This window comes from Ammodytes marinus, assembly GCF_949987685.1.
Source record: "Ammodytes marinus genome assembly, chromosome: 9".
NCBI classification, from domain to species: domain Eukaryota; kingdom Metazoa; phylum Chordata; class Actinopteri; order Uranoscopiformes; family Ammodytidae; genus Ammodytes; species Ammodytes marinus.
Window position 1 is genome coordinate 3381456 of NC_137213.1, and position 26094 is coordinate 3407549.

General features: G+C 41.7%; 2 protein-coding genes across 3 annotated transcripts in view; both read right to left on the reverse strand.

Moving 5' to 3' along the window:
- cdh6 (cadherin 6) overlaps window positions 1-21201 on the reverse strand; it is a 90093-nt gene extending 68892 nt beyond the window's left edge. For both annotated transcript variants that reach the window (XR_013845025.1, XM_080033989.1), the window contains exon 1: window positions 21130-21201. The gene's annotated coding sequence lies outside the window, so the exon portion shown is untranslated. The remainder of the gene's footprint in view (window positions 1-21129) is intronic.
- Window positions 1617-3260, reverse strand: LOC307256059 (zinc finger BED domain-containing protein 5-like; the record flags this gene model as incomplete). Its single annotated transcript, XM_080034925.1, has 1 exon — window positions 1617-3260. The coding sequence occupies one exon, from the start codon at window positions 3258-3260 to the stop codon at window positions 1617-1619; it is 1644 nt and encodes a 547-aa protein (XP_079891051.1).
- Window positions 21202-26094: the final 4893 nt, after the last annotated feature.

Below are 26094 nucleotides of genomic sequence, written 5' to 3' on the forward strand. Positions count from 1 at the left end.
GCTGTTGGACAGTTTGGGTAGAAGGCCCAGTGGTCTACAGACAGTTTGGGTAGAAGGCCCAGTGGTCTACACACTTCTCTCTCAAGTTAAAAGAAGAAAAGGTGGAGAGGAAAAGCAACAGAACAGCAGTTGACTGCTTAGAGAGATGACGTGCTACTTGACTGGTTGGTTTGAATACAAATACACAAGAGTTTGAATTGATGATAAACAAAGACTTTCTACCCATGTGGTTTATGGGCAGCCTTCACACTGCTCAGAGAGTCACTGTCTATCACAACTGGAGTACTGAAACACATTTCTCAAGGACGTAGCTTCTGTAAATGCTGATCCTGTGGAACAGGAACTAATGAGCTACGGAGTGCCCAAGACACTGTGTTCTGAGTTCTGCAGCAGCACAGTCACATATTAGCATTCAATGTGTCCAGCTAGTCAGCTCCTCATCCACACAAGCAGGCTTTACAGCCCTTTGTTACCAAGCACAGATCAATAATACCAACACTACACATATTGCAGACACACACACGCATGCACGCAAACACACACGCATGCACGCAAACACACACACACACACACACACACACTTGTAATGATCTTTGTGTATGAAGGGCAGTCAGTGAGTGGACAGTGTGTTGTCCGCAGGCAGACTCAACAGTGGTGCTGTGATGGAGACTGGAATGATCATCAGCCAGTTTATGTTTCACACACAACACAAGAGCACCTGGCTGAATAAGGGACAGAGGAGACCAGTGCAAATGCCCTGCTTCTCTCATGGCTCCATAGTAGCTTGAGTTGTTTTTATCTTAAACGTTAAATCGCGCAATTTTTGTTTGTAGATCATTTATTATGCAGTTTCAACTTCAACAGTTTGCAGACTACCAAGTTTAGCCTACGTTTTTAGGTTCCCTAGTATTGGGGTTTCATCAAAAATATTGCCAAATAAGCGCGTTTGCTTTGGGCTTTGAAGCCAAGTCCTCCGCCATCGTCTTATAAACTCTCTACGGGAGACTCCGCTGCTGTGACGCGGCTATGCGCTGCACGGAGCGGAGCAGACACTTTCAGTTTCATTGTTTTCTGAGTAGCCTTATTATAACTTAGAATTTAGAGTAGCCTCAGACATACTAGTTATTTATTTAGCCGAATGAACTGCTGCTGTCACGCAAAATTGAACCAATTGGCTTTTATGTCGATATATTTTTTTTAAATAGGCATATGCCTAGGCCAGTGGTTCCCAAACTTTTTGTGCCCAAGGCACACCAAAGGACAAATAAAAATTTCAAGGCACACCTATTGTGCAAAATAGCCTTATAACACGTGTTATCACTAATATCATCTGTTTATCTGTTAAGTTTATAATTATTTCAAACAAGATGTGACAAAGACAACTATTCTACTCATGAAATATTTATTAACAAAATACTTCACAAAAATATTTAAACTTTATCAAATTGGGCTTAATCAAACACACCCATTTCAACCAGACAGGTGAGGCAAAGGAAACAGAAATTCAGCAGAGAACTGTCCATGAGAAAGCTGCATGGTCCTGAATCTGACCCACAAATTATAACTGTAACATTTAGAATCAATCTTTTTTTGTAAATATTCTGCCTACTAACAAATCAGTGGGACACATGTGCCTGTCGGGGCGCACAGATTTTTTTAATCCTTGGTGGCACGGAGGAGAGGGCCACTCGCAAGTCCTGCTCAACAGAGAGCCGTGACCTGGTCTTGTTTTTCATGTAAACAAGAGTGGAGAACGCCAACTCACACAGGTAGGTGGTGGGGAAATGAAGAAGTTGGTCGATAGCGTGGTGGGAGATGGTTGGATATTCTGATGCACAAACCAACCAAAACTGATCGAGTGTGAGCTCACTAAATTTCAGTTTCAGCGTGCGGTCCGCACGGAGCTCTGCGCTCTCCTCTCTCTCCTTCATAGTGAGCTTCTCGGTTGAGGACTCGGACTCCTGGTTGAATGGGTCTCGGATCCAGTCATTGTCCTCGATGTCCGCCACACGTGGAAAATAGCGCTCAAACCTCTCTTTTAAGGTCTGAAGGTGTTCGGCATATATAGCGCGCTCACTGGCTGCCTGTGGCGCAGCTGATGCCAGCGGGAACATGTTCATGGAGCCCTGTTCCAAAGCCTCGCGCCACAGGGTCAGTTTGCCCATAAAGCCCCGAATCTTGTCTGTGGATGATAAAATGTTTTCATTCCTGCCCTGAAGCTTGGCGTTTAACTCGTTGAGATGCCCAAATATGTCTGCAAGGTAAGCCAGCCTGGCGCACCAGCTCTCATCCGCGAGCCTGTCCTTATGTGGGACAGCGTGTTCACGTGAAAATTCCAAAAGCTCTTCCCGAAGCTCGTAAAAACGGGATAAGACTTTCCCCCGAGACAACCATCGTACCTCTGTGTGGAGGATCAGGCTTTGGTGGTCGGCTCCCATCTCAGCGCACAGCTGGGAGAAAAGGCGAGATTTCAGGGGCCTTGATTTGATGTAATTCACCATCTGCACAGCCTGATTCAGCACCTCAGTCAACTCCGGGGGCATGGTTTTGGCAACTAATGCCTCTCGGTGCAAAATGCAGTGGTTGGTCACTATCTGTGGATTTTGTGCTTTTACCTTTGCAATAAAGCCTCTCACTCTCCCCGTCATGCATGCCGCACCATCCGTGCACAGACTGACGCACATACTCCAGCACAGATTGTTTTCTTTTAAGTAGTTATCAGTTACCTTGAATATTTCTTCTCCCGTTGTATGGCTTGCCATTTCTTTACAGAAGAAAAAAGTCTCTTTAATAGAGTCACCGTCAACATACCTGACGTTTGCCAGGAGCTGGGCAGCCCCACTTATGTCGGTCGATTCATCTATTTGAAGAGAAAATCTGCCGCTCGCCTGCAGTTTCTCTGTTAAATGTTGTTCAATGTCTTCTGACATGTCATCTATTCTTCTTTTGATTGTGTTATCAGATGCCGGCACCTTGGATAGCTCATTTGCGGCATCTGGACCCAGCATGACACCTGCAATTATTTTGCAAGCAGGGAGGATGAGTGTCTCCGCTATTGTGTGAGGCTTCTTTTGCTTTGCAATAAGCTCCGCTAGCATGTAACTAGCCTCCATTGCCTTTTCAGACACTTTCACGCAATCCAACAAACGGTCTTGCTGCCTCTGGTTCAGATCCCGCGCTCTTTTGAAATAGGCCAGGTTTCTCTCAGCGTGGAAGGGATGTTTGGTTTCCAAGTGCCTCTTCAGCTTGCTTGGAACCATATTAGCATTAGCTAACTTCTCCCGACAGAGGACGCACTCCGGCTGAGGAATGTTGACATCCCCGGTCCAACTGAAGCCATAAGACAGGTAACTTTCATGATACTGTCGGCTGACAGTTTTTTTCCTCTTTTCTTTCGGTGGGTTGTCGGACTCGGCAGTCTCCGCACGAGAAAGCGCTCCATTTTCCCTCTTGTTTATGTTTTAATGTTGTGTTGGCCTACTGCCTTTGATGTGTCACAGTCTAAATTAAATTCCCACCTGCGCAACTGCGCGAACAGCGAAATGTGGGATCCTCTTTGAGGATTTTTTAAATAGTTTTTAGATAAAGAGTTTGACTCTGTATTATGGAATGAGTGCATTCAAAGTAGTATATAGTAAATTAAAATAATTATTTTTGTATAGTTGTATACTATATTGCAGTAGGCTATGGTTGTCACAAAATCCCACGGCACACTTGGACTTGCCTCACGGCACACCAGTGTGCCGCGGCACACAGTTTGGGAACCACTGGTCTAGGCTACCCGGTGTTGCCGGTGAGCAAGGGATGTTACCGGTGTGAGCCTCAACACCGAGTAACACCGGTAACACCTACTACCGCGGCAACCCTAGTCACGACCAAACGTTATGCGATTGGTCGGCAGATCCAGAGTGGCACTGGGCAGATCCAATAGAGTTCAAACTTCAACAGACACCCGCCTCCAAGTGAGGGAACGTTTTGTCAATTGAGCGATTCCAGACCTTCTGTACAAATGAAATGAAGTAAGATGGTCTGGTAGAACCAGGCTACCAAATAGGCAATATTTATATGCGGCGACTTTATGATATGGCTTTATTCTTGCTTTGACTGCGCTCATCGATCATTTATTCACTGCAATATCTATTTTAACAATTGGTTTTTATTTTGTACAAGTAGACATTTTTGGGGAAAAAAATCTGTGGTGAAAATCAGGATGGGTGATTATGGCATTTGCAGAATCATGTCAAGACATTTAGTTTTTTTCAACCAGTGCATCTCTACTGAACACATGATTTCTTAAAATGGTTTATATGGTCAAAGCAGCTGTGTTTATCTATGCACCTCCCACATCTGTCATATATATAATCCTCTGAAAATAGTCAACAATACATCTCCTATTAGCAGCACTTTATTGAGCACTTTGACTTATCCCATCCCATGAAGTCCACAGCGAGTCATTCAGACCCAGCTCCCATGTCCAGAAGCTGTCCTCATTATACTGTACGTGTGTGTTATATGTGTTGCTAATCCCCGGACGCTCTGATCTCTGAAAGCTAAAAACTCTTAAAAAACAAAAACAAAGCCAGTATGCTAGCTTTAACTCAGGGTGACTGAAAACCGTTCCCCTGCACACACAAAAACACTCACACACACACACACACACACACACGCACACGCACACACACACACACACACACACACACACACACACACACACACACACACACACACACACACACACACACACACACACACACACTTGTAATGATCTTTGTGTATGAATGGCAGTCAGTGAGTGGACAGTGTGTTGTCTCAAACAAAGGGCCAGAACACCGGCCCCTTAACTGTAACATAATGAGCACATACCAGGGCCTGTCGTGAGCTATGGCTTAATGTAACCCGGACCCTTGAGATGAGATATGTTATCCCATTTGAAAGCATCCATTCATTGCTCTGTGGTGGTGACTAAGGTCAAGCCACTGCATCTAAGGAGCAATTTGAATAAGAGCAACACATTTGATCATCAAGTGAAGTATCTACATCAGTGCATTGTTTAAGGGAAACACAACAATAATAGCAAAGCTACTGAGTGGCATTTATGTATTAAACTTAAGGGGGGTGCTCATTCATGTTTCTTTTTAATCAATAATGGATCAAATAACTATCATATACAAGGTTGTTCCCTTGTAGCCTTTTTCTAATTAATGTTATGAATAGAAAGGGCACTACCCTATGTGTCTTCTTCCAAGGAGCACATATATTACTCATTAGTTAGGGGTATAAACAAGATTTAATCTTTTTTTAATACTAAAAGTACACTGGACTTTTTTTCTTTTTTTACAAGTATTATTATTTGAATGGCTTTGATGACGGTGTCCATTGAACTCCATTGAAGAGTCCAGGTCATGTTTTGAGGTCAGTCAGTGTGTTAGGAAATCAATGAACATGTTGATGGGGGGTGTGCTCACAATGTGACAGCAGGACCAGTGAGTGGAGTCAGCCAACTGGCACTGACAGCTCCTTTCAAGGCAGCTAGCCTTGGACCGGCCAATTAGATGAGCTTTGGGTCTGACAGTGTTTAGCCATGTTTGTGTTTAGTGTCCCTACTCAAATCACATAGCATGACATGATTAGCTTCATCCTAAACACTATGCAACCCTATGGTGGCTGTGTGGGGACGGGCTGTCTATGGAAAAGCTCTCAACCGTGTGTGTGTGTGTGTGTGTGTGTCTGTGTGTGTTTGTGTGTCTGTTTTTATGCACCAAATCTCTGGAACAAACTCCCAGAAAACTTGAGGTCTGCTGCAACTCTCAGCTCTTTTAAATCAAGTCTGAAGACTTTTCGGTTTCCATTTTAACTTGTAATTGTATTGTATTTAAATGTTCTATTTCTATTCATTAGCTTTTCTAATGTCTATTCTGTGTTTTAATCTTGCCCCTGTAAAGCAATTTGAGTTGCCTTGTGTCTGAATTGTGCTATATGAATAAACGTGCCTTGCCTTGCCTTGCGTGTCTGTGTGTGTGTGTGTCCATAATATGACCTATATACAGTACATGGTATTTAGTAGTAGTCATAGTAATAAAAGAGCAAATGGATATTAAAATATTTACTGCATTCAAACTCAATGACATGTAGCCTCTGATTTGAAAGGTACACACCCATCTGATCTACAGCTGTGAGCTCCTCTGCATTATACTGATGCTGGGCAGTGAGCAGCAGGCTTTTAGTGGAGTGAAACAGTTCACTGGGACTGACAAAGCACACAACAAGCCACGTACATGGTGGGCCATGTAATCCCTGCCCTCCATGCCTGACCCCAACACACACACACACACACACATACACACACACACACACACACACACACATCGGGTGACCCATTCCCCGCAATTACAAAATCCCAACCAGTCTAATCCCCCATGCAACCTGAGCTACTCTAATCTCAACAAAGGGGAGATAATAGAGGTTGAAATGTGTGTGTGTGTGTGTGTGTGTGTGTGTGTGTGTGTGTGTGTGTGTGTGTTAGGGATGCTCGATTATGGCAAGAATTATGATTATGAAGTTTATTTTGATTGATATTGAGATCAGGATTATCTGACTTAGTTATATTGATTTTGGAAACATTGTGGATTTACTACTTTAAAAAAATATCTACAAGATGTCTTTGTTCATAGTGGATTTTCATGAATTTAGAGATAGGTTAACTGTAAAATATAAACATAACCAGGCTCAAAGGCTTGACCTGGCCTAAAAACGTTCATTTGTGAAAGTGTGTGTGTGTGTGTGTGCGTGTGTGTGTGTGGGGTGCAAATGGGTGTGCGGGGTTTCGGGTGGGTTTCGTGAGTGTGTGTGTGTGTGTGCTGCTCTGATGCTTGTTGCGCATGTGCATCAACAACAATTAGTGATGGGTAGTGTTGTCTGTAGCAGATGGTACTTTAGGATTTGCAATGTTATGTAACCAGAGAGGTCTTGGTGGTGGTAGTGTGTGTGTGTGTGTGTGTGTGTGTGTGTGTGTGTGTGTGTGTGTGTGGTGCGGGTGGTTTTCGAGTGTTTATGGTGTGTGTGTGTGTGTGTGTGTGTGTTAGGGTGTGTGTGTGTGTGTCAGGTCTCAGTGGGACTGGGGAAGATGAGAGAGCTTTTATCACACAGCAGCAGAGCCACACCACAGCAGGAGACAGGCGGGGAAATCATTGATCTGATTTTTCTTCCAAGGTGGACAGTCAGAAAGTACTGCCTCCTGCCATATACCCACATCTCAATAGTATAACCTGCTGCAACCCAATAAGTACTGTGTGGCTTGAATATTTTTCAACGCAACAACAATGTCATCATTAATAAACGTATTAACTTGAGTAACGCCAACATATGAACTAGTGATGGGAATTTCGGTTATTTTCTTTTAATATAAAAATAGCATTCTTTGCACTGTTGGTCTGGTTTGCTGTTACATTTCATTTATGATCATCAGAGGAAAAATTAGACTGTTTCAGAAACATTTTAAAGTTACTTGTAGCACCCTTAATTACAATTTTCACAAAGTAAAGTTTTACCCATGAACTGTAGATATATGGGGCGCTACTGGACACAATGCATTTATTATACTAAGATGTACACAGGGAACAGACCTTTTCTTTCAAGTAAAGAGAAGTAACATTGGGTCAATACAGTTCTATATGGTGCTGAAAAGGCTTTTAGTGCGGGCTTTAAAGGACTGTGTTGTCTCATTGTGTGTGACAGTGTTTACGAAGGTCTGCGGAGGCTGCTCTGTTTGCACTGCTTTCTCTCATGAGGACATTTTATCATGAGAACTCTGGTTTTTTATGAGCGCCACAGAGCCGAGAAACAGCAGACACACACACACACACACACACACACAGACACCGTGCTTTTGTCACTCACCTCTGGAATGTCGCAAGCCATTTCTATGCAAATGAGCCAAACATCCTACTCTTGTTTACTACGGTGAGGGCTGTTTACATGGGTGATTAAGGGGTGAGGACATGGGTAGAGAGTGTATTAAACACATCCACACGGGACAAGGCCGTGTGTGGAGATGAAGAGTAACCCACTCTATTGTCCTTCTAGAGGAGCATGCAGCGCTCTCCTCCCAGGCTTTTCTCTATGCATTCCATCCTCCTTCTCAGTCAGTGCAGTTACATGGGTCAACTAGATTGGATTAAGACATATACCGAACCTGCCACTCGGACTTGCCACTCACTTGTCGTAGAATACATGGCCTTTCAAATATTCGATAAATGGCCAGAGCATGGCTGACTCCGCTATGCTAGGTGGTGCTGTAGGCCTTTCAACAAGTGGTTATAGAGCCACGTCCGGTTCCTTTCCGGCAACTACACTACTATTTATTACGTCGTCTCCTTGAACTCTCGAGCAAGCGCAGAACGCAAACTCCGATATGCGATCCTGTATACATGCAGGTAGAATGCCGACTATGAACAAGTTATCTAGGTGTTATTATCCGACTTGTCCGTTAATGTGCCGATTTGTGTGCGAAGTAGATCGGAAAAAGGGGTTTACATGCATTTTACAAGTCCTGTTGAAGTCTTATTTGTTTATTTACCCGATTATGAGTGTACATATCCGTGCTACACACACACACACACACACACACACACTGATGAAGGGGGGATCTAGGGAGTGGAATGTCATTAAATAGAACGGTTGGGTATCTGGAAATTTTTAAGTACAAATTGTATTGATGAATGTAAATGTAATGGTGTTGATGTACGTCGAACACCAAACAGCTTATTCATGTTCCCACCTGTGAACCAGCACCATAGAGACCGCCCCTTTTATAAGCAGTAGTTTGAAGAGCCAATCAACAAGCAGAAAGACTGCAGCAGAATAAATGAAGCCACATCACAGCGCACACCGGAGCCACAAGCACTAACCTCTGTCACTGTGTATCTCCCTGAGCAATGACATAAAATGCCATGTCTGCTCTGGATCTGTAACAACCCATGGCACACATTTAGCTTTAAGGAGTATATGGAGCCCTGGCTACTGGTACAAGGTGTAGCGCCCAGCTCTCACTCTTAGCATGCTGGGATAGCCTCTAGCTTCTTGTGTCACACTGTATAGAAGATGGATGGATGTATGGATGGAAAAAAGTGAGGGAGCAGCTCACAGCCAGTTTGTTATCTAACACAGTGATATACAGTATATATTATATTCTGTACAAGGCCATGGCACCTGGATTTACACTCTCATCTATTGTGCTCAGCTTTCATGGGATAGTTCAGTTTGTTTCAAGTGTGTATTTATTTGACCTTTATTGATACTGGAGATATCATTGAGCAGTGACCCTCATTTGCAATGATGTCGAGAAACAAAAACAACAATACATACACAATATACAAGACAAAAACATCAAATACACAACAAGCTGGAAAAGAGAAACATTTCAGACAGAGGTGTAGAGTGGCTGGAAATAAAATGTTATTGGTAAAAGTACAATACGGCCTAATTAAAACAGCTACAGTTAGAGTATATATGTATGATTAGGTACCTAATAGTTAGTGTGATACCTTTTGGAGATGGCCATCAGCATTGTCTTGTTGCACAGGGGCCCAGAAGAAAAACTCTTTTTCTCCACATATATAAATGCTGAACTAAAACCTAAATAATATTCATGATCTCCATCTCCATAAGGTAACACACTAGTAACTATGCCTATAAGTAGCTCATCTCATCCAACCCTACTTTAAAAAAAACGGAACTATCCCTTTAAAGACCTCACTAAACTACCAAACAACCTCTTGCAAGCTAATTCTCCAAAACATTTAACATTAAAAGGAATGACAGCAGAAATGAGCCAAAATAATAGTGAGTGAGTATGACTCATTATTATTGACATACTATATGACGTATTTCTAAGTAGTTTTAAGTAGTATTTCTATTTTGTTGAATAAATCACACAGAAGAATACAGTGGCAATAAAAAAAAATAAAAGTGGTCGAATGTAGAAAAGAGTCCCCGACTAGAGCACATTAAAACATTCCCTGTGTTCCAATACCCATACTTCCCTACTATTTAGTACACCAGAAAAAGATTTAGGACGTCCCAATACATGCACGTCAATTGTAGTAGTATGCTGAAAAGGCATAAATGCCACACTAACTCCACTTGCATTTTCGTCTTTATTCTTGACATTTCTCGACATAATGAAAAAAGAAAATATTCCTTATCTGATTTTTTCTCTCTCCTGTGCCCCTTAAGCTCTTCTGTACTTTAGTATGTAGTGTAGTAAAAAGAAAAAGTAAGTGAATTGGAACGCAGGGAAGCTGTCTTTGAAGTCTGCTTTTAATCAGAGACGCATATCCTGTCCAATCCAATGAAAGTGAAGCATAATCAACAACTTAAAAAAAAGGAAATGTAATTGAACAAGTTAACCTTTGTCTCTGTGCTGTTCTCAACCCCAGCCTCCCTGGAGACAGAATGTGAGAACAACAGCCGTGGTTAGTTTGCGAGGGAGTCTATTTAAGTTTGTCAGCAGCAGCAGCAGCAGTGTATATATGCTTTTGCTTGCCGACTCCTTTCACCTCCCATTCAAGTAGACACAAGCCTGCTGATGAGAAACACTTCACACCAAACAAACAAGTCACTCACATGTCCACACAGTGTTTTAACAAGCCGTCTAACAAGATGTAGGTCCACATCTTGTATGTTAAATACATTCATTCAGTCAATGTGGTGTTACTGTTAATGCCAGCCTGTGTCTATTGGAAGCTTCCTGCGGTCTGGATGGTGTCACAGACAGGTGAGCTGTCAAATTCTCACATCTACACCGTCCTTCACTCACTTTAAACAAGTAAAAAAAAATCCCTATGACAAATACTATAAAATTCCCCTCTCTGACCCATTTCAACTCTGTCTCTCCAAATTTCTCTAATAAAACGCCCCCACCCCAAAAAAATAATAAAAAATCAATAAAAAAATCAATATAGAAATAATAGATGTATAAAAGTCCTCACCCTTCATGTTGAATGTTGTCTTTGTTTCTCTGTAACTCAGTTATGACTGCTGATGCAGCATGTCTCCATGAAGATGAGACGTTTGCTATATCGTCTCGACACCTACAGTGTGAATATAAAATGTGTGGGTGTTGACAGTGACTTATCACCTAAATAAAGTAAGGCTTGAAAGAGAAAAGCTATCATTTCAGTTAGCATTTCTCACCAACTGCAGGGGACTGTAGGTTGGATGTAAAAGTTCCATACCTTTTGTGAAGGAAGGCCCTTGCAGACAGCTGGGTGTCACAACAGTTTCAATGGATTCAAATTGAGAACTGTAGTCAATGACAATTCAATTAGAAAGGTAATTAAAAACGCATCATCCTGTGTCACTGAGGATTAACCCAACATGTTGGTTCATTTAGTTCTTTTACTATTTAAAAATAAATGTGTATGTGTATAATACAGTATGTAGTAAGTCTTAATGGGTCCTTGCTCACTTTTGTACTGCTTACTGAGCCTGTGTGATACTTTTCTGTGGGCTATAAATGTACATCTACAGACAGCGTAGTGAGAAGTATCATGACATGTATTATTATTGACTGTAATGCATGGACCTGGAAAATCATAATAAAAAAAGAATAATAAAAAATAAAACACATCATCCATCATCCACATCTTAACCATTGATCCATACACTCATCATTCTCCAAACACAAGCCAGGTTTCCTCAACAACATAACCAAAGACACTCACCTCACTGTGCTTGTGTGCTCAGACTTGAGAGGAGAACATTAAGCGCTTGACTGGCTGCCTGAATAGCTTCCATGGACATTTGGAGTTTGGCAATAGCTGCTCTCCTGAAAAACTTTGTATCCAATCTACAAAGCGTTCACCCTTCAAGCATATAAAAAATTAAGAGACCGGTCTGGATTTTTCTTCAATCTTCATCTCTACATTACTTCATGGAAATGCTCTTAATGGCAATATTTTTATTGTGAATTTGGTAGAAATGTTGTCAGTAGTTTATAAAATAAAACCAAAATGTTCATTCTACTCAAACATATGCCTATAAATAGTAAAACAAGAGACACTGAACATTTGGAGTGGTCTTTTCATTTTTTCCACGGCTGTATATAACATGTGGCAGGTTTGTCTTTCTCAAATGATTGAATTTTTTGGTAAAGTATTTGTTTGAAGTCCTAGTCATTTGTTCAGTCGTTATAACAATTGTTAAATACATATATATGGTAACATATATCTTACAGAAAATAACTCACATGAGCACCTAAGCATCTAGCTACTCCAAATCTAGCTACTCCAAACAGCAGACAGACCACAGCTAGACAAAGTGGATCATCCATATTTTGTCTCAGGAGGAGCAAACTGAAGCTAAGAGCTAAAGAGTGGACATAAACAAAGGAAGTAGTGTGGTTCCATGTGGATGTATGGATAATCGACTGTTTGCTAAACAGGTTCCACGTGACGACTTTACGTGTTGATAGTATGCTAACAGTTGTGAGTCCATGTGCCATCACCTTCTAGTATACTGCTGTTAGGACCAGACATACTGCAGAGTATCACTAGCCCCTTTTACACAGAGATTGCGGCATATTGACGGAACAACATCACTCCAAAATGCCGGCGTTGCTTGCTTCTGTGTTATTTACACAGAACCAAGCAACGCCGGCCTGCTGGCGCATCAGTAGCTCCTTTTACACAGCGCTCCGGAATGAAAGAGGTGCTTGTAAACAGCGTCAGGTGTGACGTAAACATTTAGCGCCGCGCCGGTCAGCTGCTTTACAACAACAACATTGGCTGGTGAATTGAGAGCAGAAGTGCTGGAGCTTGCAGTAAGAGGGCCGTATTTTACTGTCCCCACGATGTGCAGGTTGATCTCGCTACGCGCTGAGTCCAACATCACTGGGACTGTTAACCAAACTGACAAAATCAATCCGCTTCACCTCTTCATGTCTTGAGTTGTGTTAGCAAAACAGTAGCTCTGTGGCTAACAGCTGAGCCGGAGCCTTCACTGCGGATGACAGTCTAGCGGGGCGAGCAGACTATTCCCCGTTACTAGGTCAAGCTGAACAAGAGCCCTCCGCTGCGCGTCGTGCTCCTGCTTCAGCTTGTCGGTCTTTATTTCTAGCAAGTGACCCGTTCGCTATACTTTATCCCTTACTTAGCCTAGCCTAGCTTTCCCATTGTACAACTTCTCCTGGGCAGAAATAGACTCATACACTCTGCAAAATGAAGCGTGGGGGTTTGGATTGAGCAACGGACCTCATGATCAGATAGATTATACGCCGTTCCTTTTATTTGGTGATTTTTACGGGACATCAGGCCGCCGTGATTAATGTTAAACACACGTCCTTCAACTGCTAACATGGTCGCATGTTTAGAACATAGGCTATGGAACGTCAAACGCCCCCCTGTTCCGCAACAACAAGCTGGAGCATTTAAACAGAGAGGCGGAACTGATAGTGTCGGGAATCTTACTACCCCCCGAGGTAGTAAAATTCCCGGAACAATCTCTCGCACCTTTCTTCCCTCGTTCCGCAACTGTCGCATTTACACAGCTGGGGGGAGGGCCGAAAGGCCGGCATATTCCCGGCTTTCACTGGCTGTGTAAAAGGGGCTATTGGCTCTGCTGAGAAGGGAGTGGCTGCCCTGCTTCATTATGCACTCTTTCTATTTCGCTTCATAAATGTGAACCGTTGCAAATTCCACATGTGTAATGGTCCCATGTCAAGTTAATATTGGTCAAAATGTAGGCTGGGTTGGTCAAAATGTATGAAATGTACAAGTGTTTACAGATCGCTAGTAGTACAGGGAAGGATAGATAGATAAATACATAGATGGGTGGATCAATCTATACAGTTCAAAGTAAAGAAAGTTGCACTAGTAGCTTCCAAGCTTTGTGTTTAGAGTAAGAACCACACATCCGACCAGACCCTAGAAGGTAGTTTACATTGTGTATTAATGCGACGCAGCTTAGCAGCTAATTGCAAAGTGATGCTAGCAGTGCACTTTCTCTCTGTAAGGTTTGGAGAAATGTTCAACAAGTTGAGGTACAAGAAGTGTCCATGTTGACTAGTTAGATAAGAAAGACACTTAGCAGGAACGCTGATGGCTGCTGATAAAAATAAATAAAAAATCTAAATCAAACAAGTGATTTAACAGAGCAGATATGTGTATGCTGTATCCGACAAAAAAAAAAGCACAGTTCAGTTTTTAGATGTACCTGGAATATGTCCACTTCAGCAGCGAGTGAATACATTCTTTCAACCCAAGGACCTGACCCAGATGTGAATGTATACAGTAGTTCTCTTAGGTTAGATATCAGTTCTTGAATACAATTAGGTAGCGTGTTGTTATTAGCTTAGTTGCTGTAGGATGGAAAAAAATCTCCCTCTCGTCTGATTCCACTCCAAACAGTAAAGCGGACTGAATCATTCCAAAGTGCCGCCCTATATTCAGTGATGTAGTGTACAGCACACAGCACACTGGGCATAGAGAGCTGTAATTGGAGGAGCTGTCAAACCAGGAGGACTGAAGGCTGAAACTGCATCAAACAACCATTAAGCTGCTCTCCCTTCCACAAAGATAGTAGCTCATCACCTGTCACAGCCAAACTCCTTCATTCCATCTCAATGCCTTCTGCACTTTGTTAAAAAGCTTTTTGCTATTCATATGTTTGGCTATTTGGGTTTGCGGCTGTTGACTAGAGTTCTAAACAAGGAGGAGATATGTCAGGGTTTCCCCCCCCCCCCCAGAAAGGTTGTTATATTAGGCCTGGAGGCAATAGTGCCACACCATTTGATGAAAACCATGCCATTGCGAAAATAGCGGATACTATTGCTATTTGCGATCGCGATATAATAAATAAATGGTAAAGAAAATTAAAATGTAGGCTTTTTTTTCTCAATTTAAAATGCCAATATTTTATAATTTGCGTTAAAAAACAACATCTATGCTTGGCATGCAGGGGGGGGGTCACTTTAGGCATGAGCAGCCGCCATGGCTGGAATACACTGGGGGAAACCCTTCATGTATTAAAACATTCCTTCGGTCTATGCTTTCCATGCCATTATCTATAGTGATAGCATATGGACAAAGAATGATCCAAATGACTCGATCACACACGTACCAACACCTCTATGGCAGCCTCGCTTACTACTTAATCCACTTAATATACCTGCCGCGTTGCACCTGGACCCAATCAGTGTTATCACTTTCTACTGCCACACACACAAACAAAGACAGCCCCCCCCCCCCCCCCCCCCCCCCCCACACACACATACAGAGCACAATGACTGTCAGGGCAGTTGTGGGACGTCATGGTTAATTAGCACACAGAGCAGTTTGATGGCTTCATTAGCATCCAGTGCCACTCTGTCAGATGACATCATGTACTGAGGGTTTGTAATGCTGGTTGCTTTAAAGGCATGCTAACAGCCTCCACACACATCCTGCGTCTACCTCTGGAGCGCGTCGCCCTCCGTTACTGCTGCATCTCTCTTGATTGTTTCGGACACCCATGGAACGTCTCAGCTGCTGCAGCCCTGTCTTTTCTACAGAGTTTTCATAGATAATTCCCATTAATATAAAGTTATTTTATGAAATTTTATGATGCATATGATTAATATTGAGTCTAATATTGAGTCTGGACAGTAATATGTCCGCCTCATTGCCTTTTTTGTTGTTGCCACGTTTTCGCTTGTTGGAAGTTTTAATTTGAAAGAGACACATCAGGAAATGGTGAAACTACAGTGAAAGCTGCTGGTATGACTGTCAACAGAGTATTTCTCTATCAGTTAAAGCAGAGAGACCCAAGAGATTGTATGTGCACGCTGAAAAACTACTTTTTATATCACATGTTTACACTTCGCAATCACAGCGTCATGGGAAGAAGCTCTCACAGTCAAAAGTTGAACATGATGTCCGTTTCCATAGAATATTCTGAACAAGTCTCCATTGGTCATTCAGCAGTGTCTTTTAGGTGTCAGACATGTCTCCTCTCTCATATGCTCAATAGTAGGCTGTTCAAGGCTCCACCTACTGGCCTCCCCTCTATGTCCTGCCCTCTGTTCATTGTATGAGAGCCACAAAACACCAACAGTACTTCAAGTAGTGGTACATGGCCTATTGTTTTCTGTTTGTCATTTAGTTTTTTATTGTACTCATGATGCGCTGCAATGTATTAAGGTGAAACACAACAGGGAAAAACATCCTTCTTTCAAGCCCTGGTCCATTTCTAAATCTTTGACTATTTTGCTTCCATAACATGTCTTCTTTCATACTGGCATTAAATAAAAGATCCAATGTGTACATGTAGGTGTTAATTTAACTAAACCTTGTCTGTTGTGTCTGTATATTTCTCCTATATAACCATCTGTAATGGCCTTTATCTCAACATTAGTTTTTTCTTCTTCAAGACTCTGAACCAAAAATCTCAACTTGGGACATCAGCTTAACGTAGCACTATTCTGAAGGTTTTTACAGAAGGATGTGTTCATATGTTGTTCATTGTCTGATTTATGAGACATGTTCTTCTTAAAAACATGCTGAAAATGTGAACATGCCTCTGATCTCTTCGGAAGAAGCCAAACATAATACAGTACGTAATAACACAGAGGAACTGATCATACATTATTTTTTTCAATAATTATGGAAAAAATTGTTCAGCTGTTTGTAGAAACAGACCTATATATTTTCTTCCTTAAGTGTGCACGTGTGAAAAAAGCCACTTGGAATGTGGTTAAAGTTACACAAGGCCAATACACAAGCAGAGCTGTGAAGAACTACTTTGTATACTCTTTGATCCCATATTTCTTGAACTGGGCCCGTTCACAGACATTAAGGAATTCCAGTGACTGTGGACAAAAAAACAAGACAATAACCAGGGCACTTGAGTGGCAGCATCTCCTTCATTGGGTTTGACAGAGATACTAACGTTTACTCTCTGCATTCACTTGGAACAATGAAGAACAAAGATCAATGTTTGCAGCTAAATTGAAGCGCGCTCAGCCTAATAATATAAAACATTAGGCCCGATTCTTCATTTTGGAATGACACACTTGTTAAAGACCTACTTCACCGGTGGAAATATGAAGGTGTATTGGACTCTGAGATCCTATGTAGTATATAAATGTGCAAACATTTTAGAAATCGGTTCATCCTAGCCTGAGCAAAGGCAGAAAGAGTGTTTTATGGTCTCACTGTCTAACCCTACATTTTACTACTGTAGTGTGACATCACACTAGTAAAAATGTAGGGTTAGGATTAACAGGACAGCTGGGCCAAGGGAAGACTGAGGAAAGACTGAGTGAAGAAAAACCTCATTCATTATATTATAATAGTGATTTTATAAGATAGAACGCTGGTTCCGTATGGGTGGAGTATTCCTTTAAATACTTGTTGGTCCTCTCCAGATACATGGCTGTTACATCTGTTTGTTACTCAGATGCATCCTGACTTTGACTGATATACACAGGATGAAATGCTTGTATCTCTCTTAACAGCTACAGTAGCCTGATTGTTTGCCTCCATTGTGCTGAAGCAACACAGATAGCTGCCTCTCTCCTCACTGATGATGGCTTCACTGATTTATGAAGTGATTAGGAGCAAAGCCTTCTCCTGGCTCCAGGTTATCTCTATGAACTTTTGACTGCTGAACAGGCTCACATACCTGACTAGGACTGTGTCAAATCATTTAGATTTATTTTTAACTTTAAAAAAAAAATTCATTCCTTGCCTTACCATGTGTTCTGTTTTATATTACCTGCCCGCACTCCTGCCACATACTTTTCCATTTGCTATCCTTTAGTGATTGTATTACTGCTCTCTTTCACTTCCTCCATTGATCCTTCCTTCCTATTTGGAAAACACTAAAAAAGAACAAATTCTGGGCGCTCCGGTGGCGTAGTGGATAGAGAATATCTACCATATTGGCTCCGGCCTTCGTTGCAGTGGTCGCGGGTTCAAATCCGACCCGTGGACCTTTACTGCAGGTCATCCCCCCCCCCTCTCTCTCTGTCTCCACATTTCAACTCTGTACTATCCAATAAAGCTTGAAAATACAAAAAAAAATTAAAAAAATTAAAATAATAAATAGAATAAAATTCCTCTACAATCTGCTAAACTATTTTAATGTCCTGAACTGTAAACTGGTGCATGGGTGTGAGATGATTTATTAATCACAGGCCACACAACCCAGTGGCCACCTCCAACATTTGCTTGAATGGCTGGTGGCTCCTAATGAATTGTCCCCCAATGAAAGTAAGTAGCCTGGGGGGTGAAGTGCACTACACCTCAGTGGGCTGAAGTCCAACCATTGACACGTAATGATTAGTTAGAGATGAAAGACATTTAAGGTTAGGGACCCCCCTATAGGATTAGAATCTAGCCTGACAAGCAGAGGGTCGCCTTAAGAGTGTGAGCTTATAGGGAAACAATGTCCTCCATTATAATTTGTTGAGTGGACCAAAGAGGCCAGAAAAAAACATCCTGACACATCCTGGTACATGCATGCACTCAGGGATAGTTAGTGTCAATCTGGCCATTTTAATAGACTTCTCAGTCCAACAGCACTGACTGCATGTCCACACACTAAGCAAGGGAAATATTATATCCCTGCTTTTCAAGAGCCAAACTTATCTTCAAGTTCATTTATCATATCGTTAGCCTCATAGCATAATTGCCTAAATCATATTTACTCTACTCTACTTTTACTCTACATCTACTCTATTCTACATCTACTCTACTCTACATCTACTTTACCCTACTCTATAACCCTTAAATATGACTTAGGCAATTATGCTATTAGGCTAACGAAAAGTAGATGTAGAGTAGAGTAGACGTAGAATAGAGTAGATGTGGAGTAAAAGTAGAGTAGAGTAAATATGATTTAGGCAATTATGCTATGAGGCTAACGATATGAACTATTAACCACTGTCCTTCACACATGGGTCAATGCTTCTGGTAAAAAGGATTACCAGTAACACATACTTAACCTTACAATAAAGCTAGTATGTATGTGCCCTATACAGCCAACAGGGCTATAGCATTTAGCTCCTGTTCTTTGGAAAACACAAGTGACGCAGCGTATGTCACAGACAGCGAGGAATGTTTATAGGGATTCACTCCAGCCATGTAACAGGGCTGATGGATGCCAGTGCTAAGTCCTTTTCTAAGGCACTTCCACACATGCTGAGAAAACTCCAGAAGCCTTACTCAGTTTAAATCAAGGGGCCCTCAACAAGGGGCCCCCAAACCAGCAGCCAGGCCTTTGTATTCCACTTCTCCCCGTAAAAATAAAGGTTTCCACAGTGTTAGAGGGTAAGAGTTCAACTTTCATTGTAGTGCAACTCCTAATTATTTTACAGAATAAATCGGAGCGAATAGATCGAACAACTGAAATCTTAACAACTAAAAGACTGCTGAGCCAAGTTTGGAATTGTGTTGAAAAACCAAGTCAAACAAGTGGCAGAACATATGCCATACACAGCACTATAGTTTGTTAGTGGGTTTGCAATGGAGAGTTTAATGCTCCATTGCAATTGATATATTTTAGCTATAGGCCTACAACATACAGAATATAAAAAGTCAACCTCCCAAAAAATACATTTGCATTACGTCCCAAACTCCTCTTCTCTTAAAGGAGAGGATTTGGGAAATGTTCAGATATAAAAACACTGTTGCTAGTCAACTATCCAGATGCTTCACACCTCAGCCCTCAGGTGAAAGCCAACGCTGAAACCTGCTACACACACACACACACACACACACACACACACACATAGACACACGCTTTTCCCATGTAAATGACACGGGCCTAGGTCAAGAATAACGGCTTTGATCTCTATGCTACTGGAAGAGGTGAGGAGATGATGGTGTGAAGTCCAATCAAAAAGCTCTAGAAATAGCCCACATCTGCTGATTAAATGCTATAACTTCACGATAGGAAAAGACCAAGATGTAGTCACAGTGAGACAGAGAGAGAGGGAGAGAGAGAGAGAGAGAGAGAGAGAGAGAGAGAGAGAGAAAGAAAGAAAGAGAAATAAATAGACAGAGAGAGGGAGAAAGCGAGAGAGAGAGAGAGAGCGGGGCAGAGTGAGTTGAGAGGACGGGAGAGAGAGAGTGATAGAGAGAGAGAGAGAGAGAGAGAGAAACAGAGAGAGAGTTGAAAAAGACAAGAAAATCAGTCGAAGAGGATCAGCAGCATCACCCCACTCCGCTCCAGTCCCTCCGCTCTGTATTCCATCCACAATGACTCAAATATTAAAAACTAACGGCATTCCCTTTATGTTTCAGGCATTTTTCCCCAAGGGTGACGTCAAAAATAGGCTCTACTCTTAAGACACAATATTTCCTTCACTCGCACCAAATCAAGTTGAGCAGATATTGTGATTTATTTATTTATTTACGTATTTATTATTTTAACATGGAAAATTGATATTTCCGCCGAGAGGTAATTAACCAAACTGTCATGAAAGAACATTTGGACAGGAAAAAAAAATATATAGGAGCGGTTGATTTTTTTCGGTCACACTAGGCGTTTCGTTTCAATTCAGTGACCATCCAAAACGGCTCTTATCGTAACGCTCCGTTGACATAACAGTTATTCCCTGTTTTACCCCACAGCACATAAGATTCGAGATGAAAAGCAGGCTAAGCTTCCAGGTAGGCTGATTCATAAAAAGACCACTCTTTTAATTAAATCACTTCTTCCACATTAGTAACGCAGGACTAATATAGTAGGCGTACAAAGGATGAGAACAAATACACTGATGTTTTCAATAAATTCATGCACTGGTTCTTGTTTCCAAAACGTGCCCGCGGCTGAAGAAAAGCTTTAAAGAAGTAGCTTAAAGTTGCTCATAACTATTATAAGAGAGGGCCACTATATCTCCCTTCACTTTTAACATGAACTAGCCAAACTCGGTGCGCGCCTGCCCTATACGCCGACACCGTGCCACTGACAGACTGACTCAAGTCAATATCACAGCCCCAAACCAAAAAGATCTTCTTACATTGCCAAGACTCCCAACACTGTAGTGGCCTAATAACATGATTAAAACAGAAATGGTTCCCAGCAGTTTGGAGGTGTGGAGCGCCCGTAGAGCCCCAGTAGAAACAGCGTAAAGCCGGTAGCACTTACCGCTGTGTGCCGCGCCGAGGATGATGGAGCTTTATCAAGAACAACCAGCGGAGACGGACTGCTGCTGCTCTCTCTACTCACTCTGCCAAGCTCTCTCTCCCTCTCTCTCCCGTCCTCTACTCAACTCACTCTGCCCCGCTCTCTCTCTCGTTCAGTCCCTTGCTCTCTCGACCAACCTCCCGCCCCCCAAAGCAGCCGCTCACCAAATCAACAGATTGAGGAGTGGAGCTGGCTGCTGATTGGTCGCAGAGCCGGCCCAAGCCTTCAGGGGGCCCTAAGCGAAATATGATTAGGGGGCCCCTCTCCAACGTTAGCGCCGCTGAAACTATAGATCTTTTTTAAATATAATATCATTCACACCCAGTGTCTTCCGCTAGTGCCTCCACTGTGCAGCTGTGCAAAAATATTAGACAGCCGAGATTCAGACCCTCGTAGGGGGGTCCGCGGGTATGCCCCCCCGGGAGATTTTTTTAACCTTTTTAAAGTGAAATGCATGAATCTGGTGCACTTTGAGAGGAACATTAAGAGGCAAAATCTGAGAAATTTTGTGTGAACAAATCATTTGGAGACACTGGGTCAGATCAATTAGAAGCTATTGAAGAAGGACACATGGATTTTCCATAAAAATATTAATATAAAATAAAATATTATGGAGGGTCGTCTGGGTTGGGCTTGGAGCTCTTTTTCTTTTACGGGACATACAGTATTTCCCTGTAATATAATGAATTAATTTAAATGCAGTGAGAGGAACGAAGCAGAAGAACTCTGCTGTCCAGCTACTGTATCTTTTTTTCCACAGACAAGGCTGAAATAGGCTATAGAGTATACACCATGGACATATAACGAAATGGACACCGTATTGAAACATAGCGCCCATTCATTCCTATGAAAGCTGCTCATTGGCGCAGAGAAGCAACAAGGAAGCGGCCATACTGCTCTCATGAGAGCCTGGCACGCCCCTAAAGCATGACGCGAGCAGTGTAACGTTATAATATGTCCGTGCATTAAGCTAAGCGGGACGGGCACAGTTGCATTGTTTATCGACCATGGAAGTATAAGTTACTAATCCCCGATGATTCTCTGTATGTAATCTTTAAATTACACCCCGTCGTTGTAAAGTAATATAGTGATAAACGAAGATTCCTCCCGCCATCGGAGGCCGGGCCGGCCGAAGCAACGGTTGTTGCACTACGGCTCCTTTTAGCGGCTACACGCCTAACGGCTAAAACTGAAAATAAAACGGCTATAAAACGCTTTCGGTGGCGTTTTGAAAAGCGAAAACTTCCATTCTATTAGTACATGGTCTAAAGAAAAGTATGAGCCTTTGATTGATATCCAGAAAAAAATTAGCGGAGATACATTCTTGTTTGACGAAATTGTATTGGGAATGAATGGGCCAGGGCCACTATGATCTCCATTTTGTTTTACGGACCCGTCCCAGACAGTCAAATGCCTGTAATACCAGGCGTGGCCACCTGTCCATGTAGGCTGCTCGGAGAAGGCAGCGTCCTGGGGGCCTGGTATACACAGTGCATGGGCAACTGAGGGCAGCCCCATTTCCAATTGTTTTTAAATAAACTCAATACACACTATGCATGGATGTGAACGTGACATGATCAGATAATTTCGGATTACCTCCCAGATGAACTGATAAAATTTTTAGGCTATTAATTATCTAGACCAAAATATTGTATTCCTTTTTTGTATGATAACTCACATTTGCATAATATGATGTTAATATCAAACACACAAACTACATTTTTTTTTTTTTTTTTTAGGGGGCCCCCCTGGCGGTCGGGGGCCCTAAGCGACCGCTTAGTTCGCTTATGCCTCGGGCCGGCTCTGATTGGTCGTTACAGTGATTAGAAGGTGACACGATCAAGGTGACTCAATCAGCCCTCATTATCACGACACACACACACACACACACACACACACACATACTCGCACAGACACTGCATAGGGTAAACAATTAAACTTATAGAGAGCATATCATGATCATGAAACTGTTGATTAGTCATTAAAACAATATAATAATGATGTAGCTATTATATTGTTCCTTTCCACAAAGTGAAGAACCTGAAGTCCGTCTATCAGCGGTCAGTGCTCTGTCAGACTTGATGTGATGACGTTTGACACGGGAAACTCCTTTTACAACATATAGGCATAAGCTTTAACAGAAGAGATTTTGGATACAGCCTTTTGCCATTTTATAAATAAAAAAATACTACAGGTCTTAAAAAGGCGTTTTTCAGGATGTTTTTATAATAAATCTGGGGCCGTATTCACAAAACATTTTAAGGCTAAGAGTAGGTCCTAACGTGCCGATTTAGGAGTAACTCTCAAAAATAAGGGGCGTTTCACTCCTAATTTTAGGACTCCTAACTTTATAAGATAAGTTTAATTCACAAAGCATTTTAGCGCTAAAACTAGCTCCTAAATCTATGAAAAGCTAGGAGTCCTCGAGAGGACTCCTAAGTCACTAAGAGTAATTCACAGACAACCATTTGATGGCATTTTGGAGAGATTTAATGCTAGTGAGCTTTACAAAAGGTACCTTTAATAACCGTGAGGGTTTAATGATCTTAGTAAAGTTAAATTTAGAAAGTATAGACACATTTATATTTATTATATTAATATAAAAAAATATTTATTAAGTTCCTTTTCCTGCAGTTGCTTTGGGCTTACGATGCACTTAAAGTTACTGTTGGTGTCACATTTGGGTTTAATTTCCTACTATGTAGAGGCCTATATGTGGCGCATGCAGCATCTCCTCCGTTCCACAGGTCTGCTACTGTATAGTTGTGCGTCTCGCCTTTTTCCTTCCGCATGCACTTTACGATTTCGCCGGCTGTTGTTTCTAAATTGTGAATTTCCTGGTTTGTCTGACTATTGCTGCATAGTCGCCGTTGAGAGAAATACAGTGAGAGTGCGTGGCGTGCAGCTGTTCAATGGGGATATTTTTTCCGATACAAATCATTGTACAATTCAAAATGAATAGACCTATGTGGCGCTTTTGTAGGTTAATAGTGAATGTATGTGTGGGAAACCCTGCAGTATCTGGGTTTCATGTTAAATCAGTGTCACTTGTCATTAATTGTATATAAAAACTCTTTACTTTAATACAGCGACACAATATGGATATCTCCCACAGTGTTTCTATCATAAATTCACTATTAGCTCTCATTCCCTCTCAGCCAATCACTGTGGGCATAGAAGGTATGAACATGACATCATCCATAGCAACAGGGTCAACACCGCCCTCTAGTCTTAGCTTATGAGTCCCTCCCATTCCTTAGTAAAAGTTGGTCTTATCAGCTTTGTGAATAGGTTTTAAGAAATGACTCCTTACTAAGAACTTTTAGTGCTCCTTAGGAGTACTCTTAGGGCTAAGATAAAATGTTTTGTGAATACGGCCCCAGACAATCAACAAAATACATATGAACTAATCCTACTGTAGTAACCTTCAGAATAGTGCTAAGAATGATTTTGGAAAGTTTAGTTGATGAAAGTGCTTTAGACGTTGAGATTCTTGCCTTAGAGTATTGTAGTTAGTGAAACAACTAATGTTGAGATAATGTCCGTTAAATATGGTGTATGAAATAAACAGGTGCTAACATAAGACATTTACATTCTGGACCTTTGATTTACTAGTAAAAAAAGACATGTTATGGAAGAACAATCTCATAATTGACCAGTGCTTGAAATAAACAATGTTTTCCCCCTGCAGTGTCTTACCTAACGGAAAACTCTCCGTGCATTCCAAATCACATACTTTTTCTCTTTACTACACTACATACTAAAGTACAGATATATAGGCTAAGCTACTACCTGGTGCAAAGATGTGTTTTAGGTTCAGTAAGCGGAATAGTCAGTTTAGCTAACTTCCTGTCAGTGACTGCAGTTAGCGGTCCCCTCCCTCGTCCCTACGTCACCACATTAATGCACTGCGGTCTTCAAGCAGTGAGTTATCTAGCATCATCTCAGATCCATAAGTGTGATAAAACATGATAAAAACCATCAAAACAGACATTGGGAAGGATTTTTACCTGCTCCCCCATTGTAGGTGCATACACATTCACCCATATGTCGCTCTGCACGAGCACCGGCAGTGAGACGAGTGTCGGTTTGTAGCCATCTCTCTTCTGATTGGTTATCAGTAGTGGGACCCCAGAAAAGTTTATTTGCGGATTACATGCAGAGCTGGTGATTGAGAGATCGGCTTTATGAAATGTGCACACTATATAAGTGATCACTGTATAAAAATAGAGCAATTTAACACTTATATTAAAGGTGCTGTAAGCGAAATGGTTCTTTTAGCTAACTTCCTGTCAGTGACAGAACTAACAGACATTGGGAAGGATTTTTACCTGCTCCACCATTGTAGGCGCATAAACATTCACCCATCTGTCCTCTTGCGTGCACTGGCAGTGAGACCATGAGTGAGACGTGTGTCGGTTTGTAGAGTTCTCTCTTGTGATTGGATATTAATTTCGGAATACGACGAAAAGTTTATTTGCCGATTACATGCAGAGCAGGTGACTGAGAGATCGGGTAGAGACTTTCGTCCCGGGTAGAGATTTTGTCACACATCCCACGTTGTTCACTGGGATCATATTAGTCTATAACAGTTGAGATAATCTTCGCTAAATGAAGTGCATACAAATCGTATCCAGGACCTCTAGGGTTTAGGCTACGCATATTGAATGAGATATTGCCTCATTTGCATATTTTATTTTATTTTCTAGACAAAGTGTAATACAAAAAGTATTTCTCTTAATATGAAGATTAATCTGGTAAAAAAGTATGAGGATATCTATAAAGGAAAAAAAAAGTCCCATTCACCACGTAGTGTGATACTAGTGTAACCTGGTGTGGTCATTTTCAGGACTTTCGTCCCGGATAGAGATTTTGTGACACATCCCACGTTGTTCACTGGGGTCATATTAGTCTATAACAGTTGAG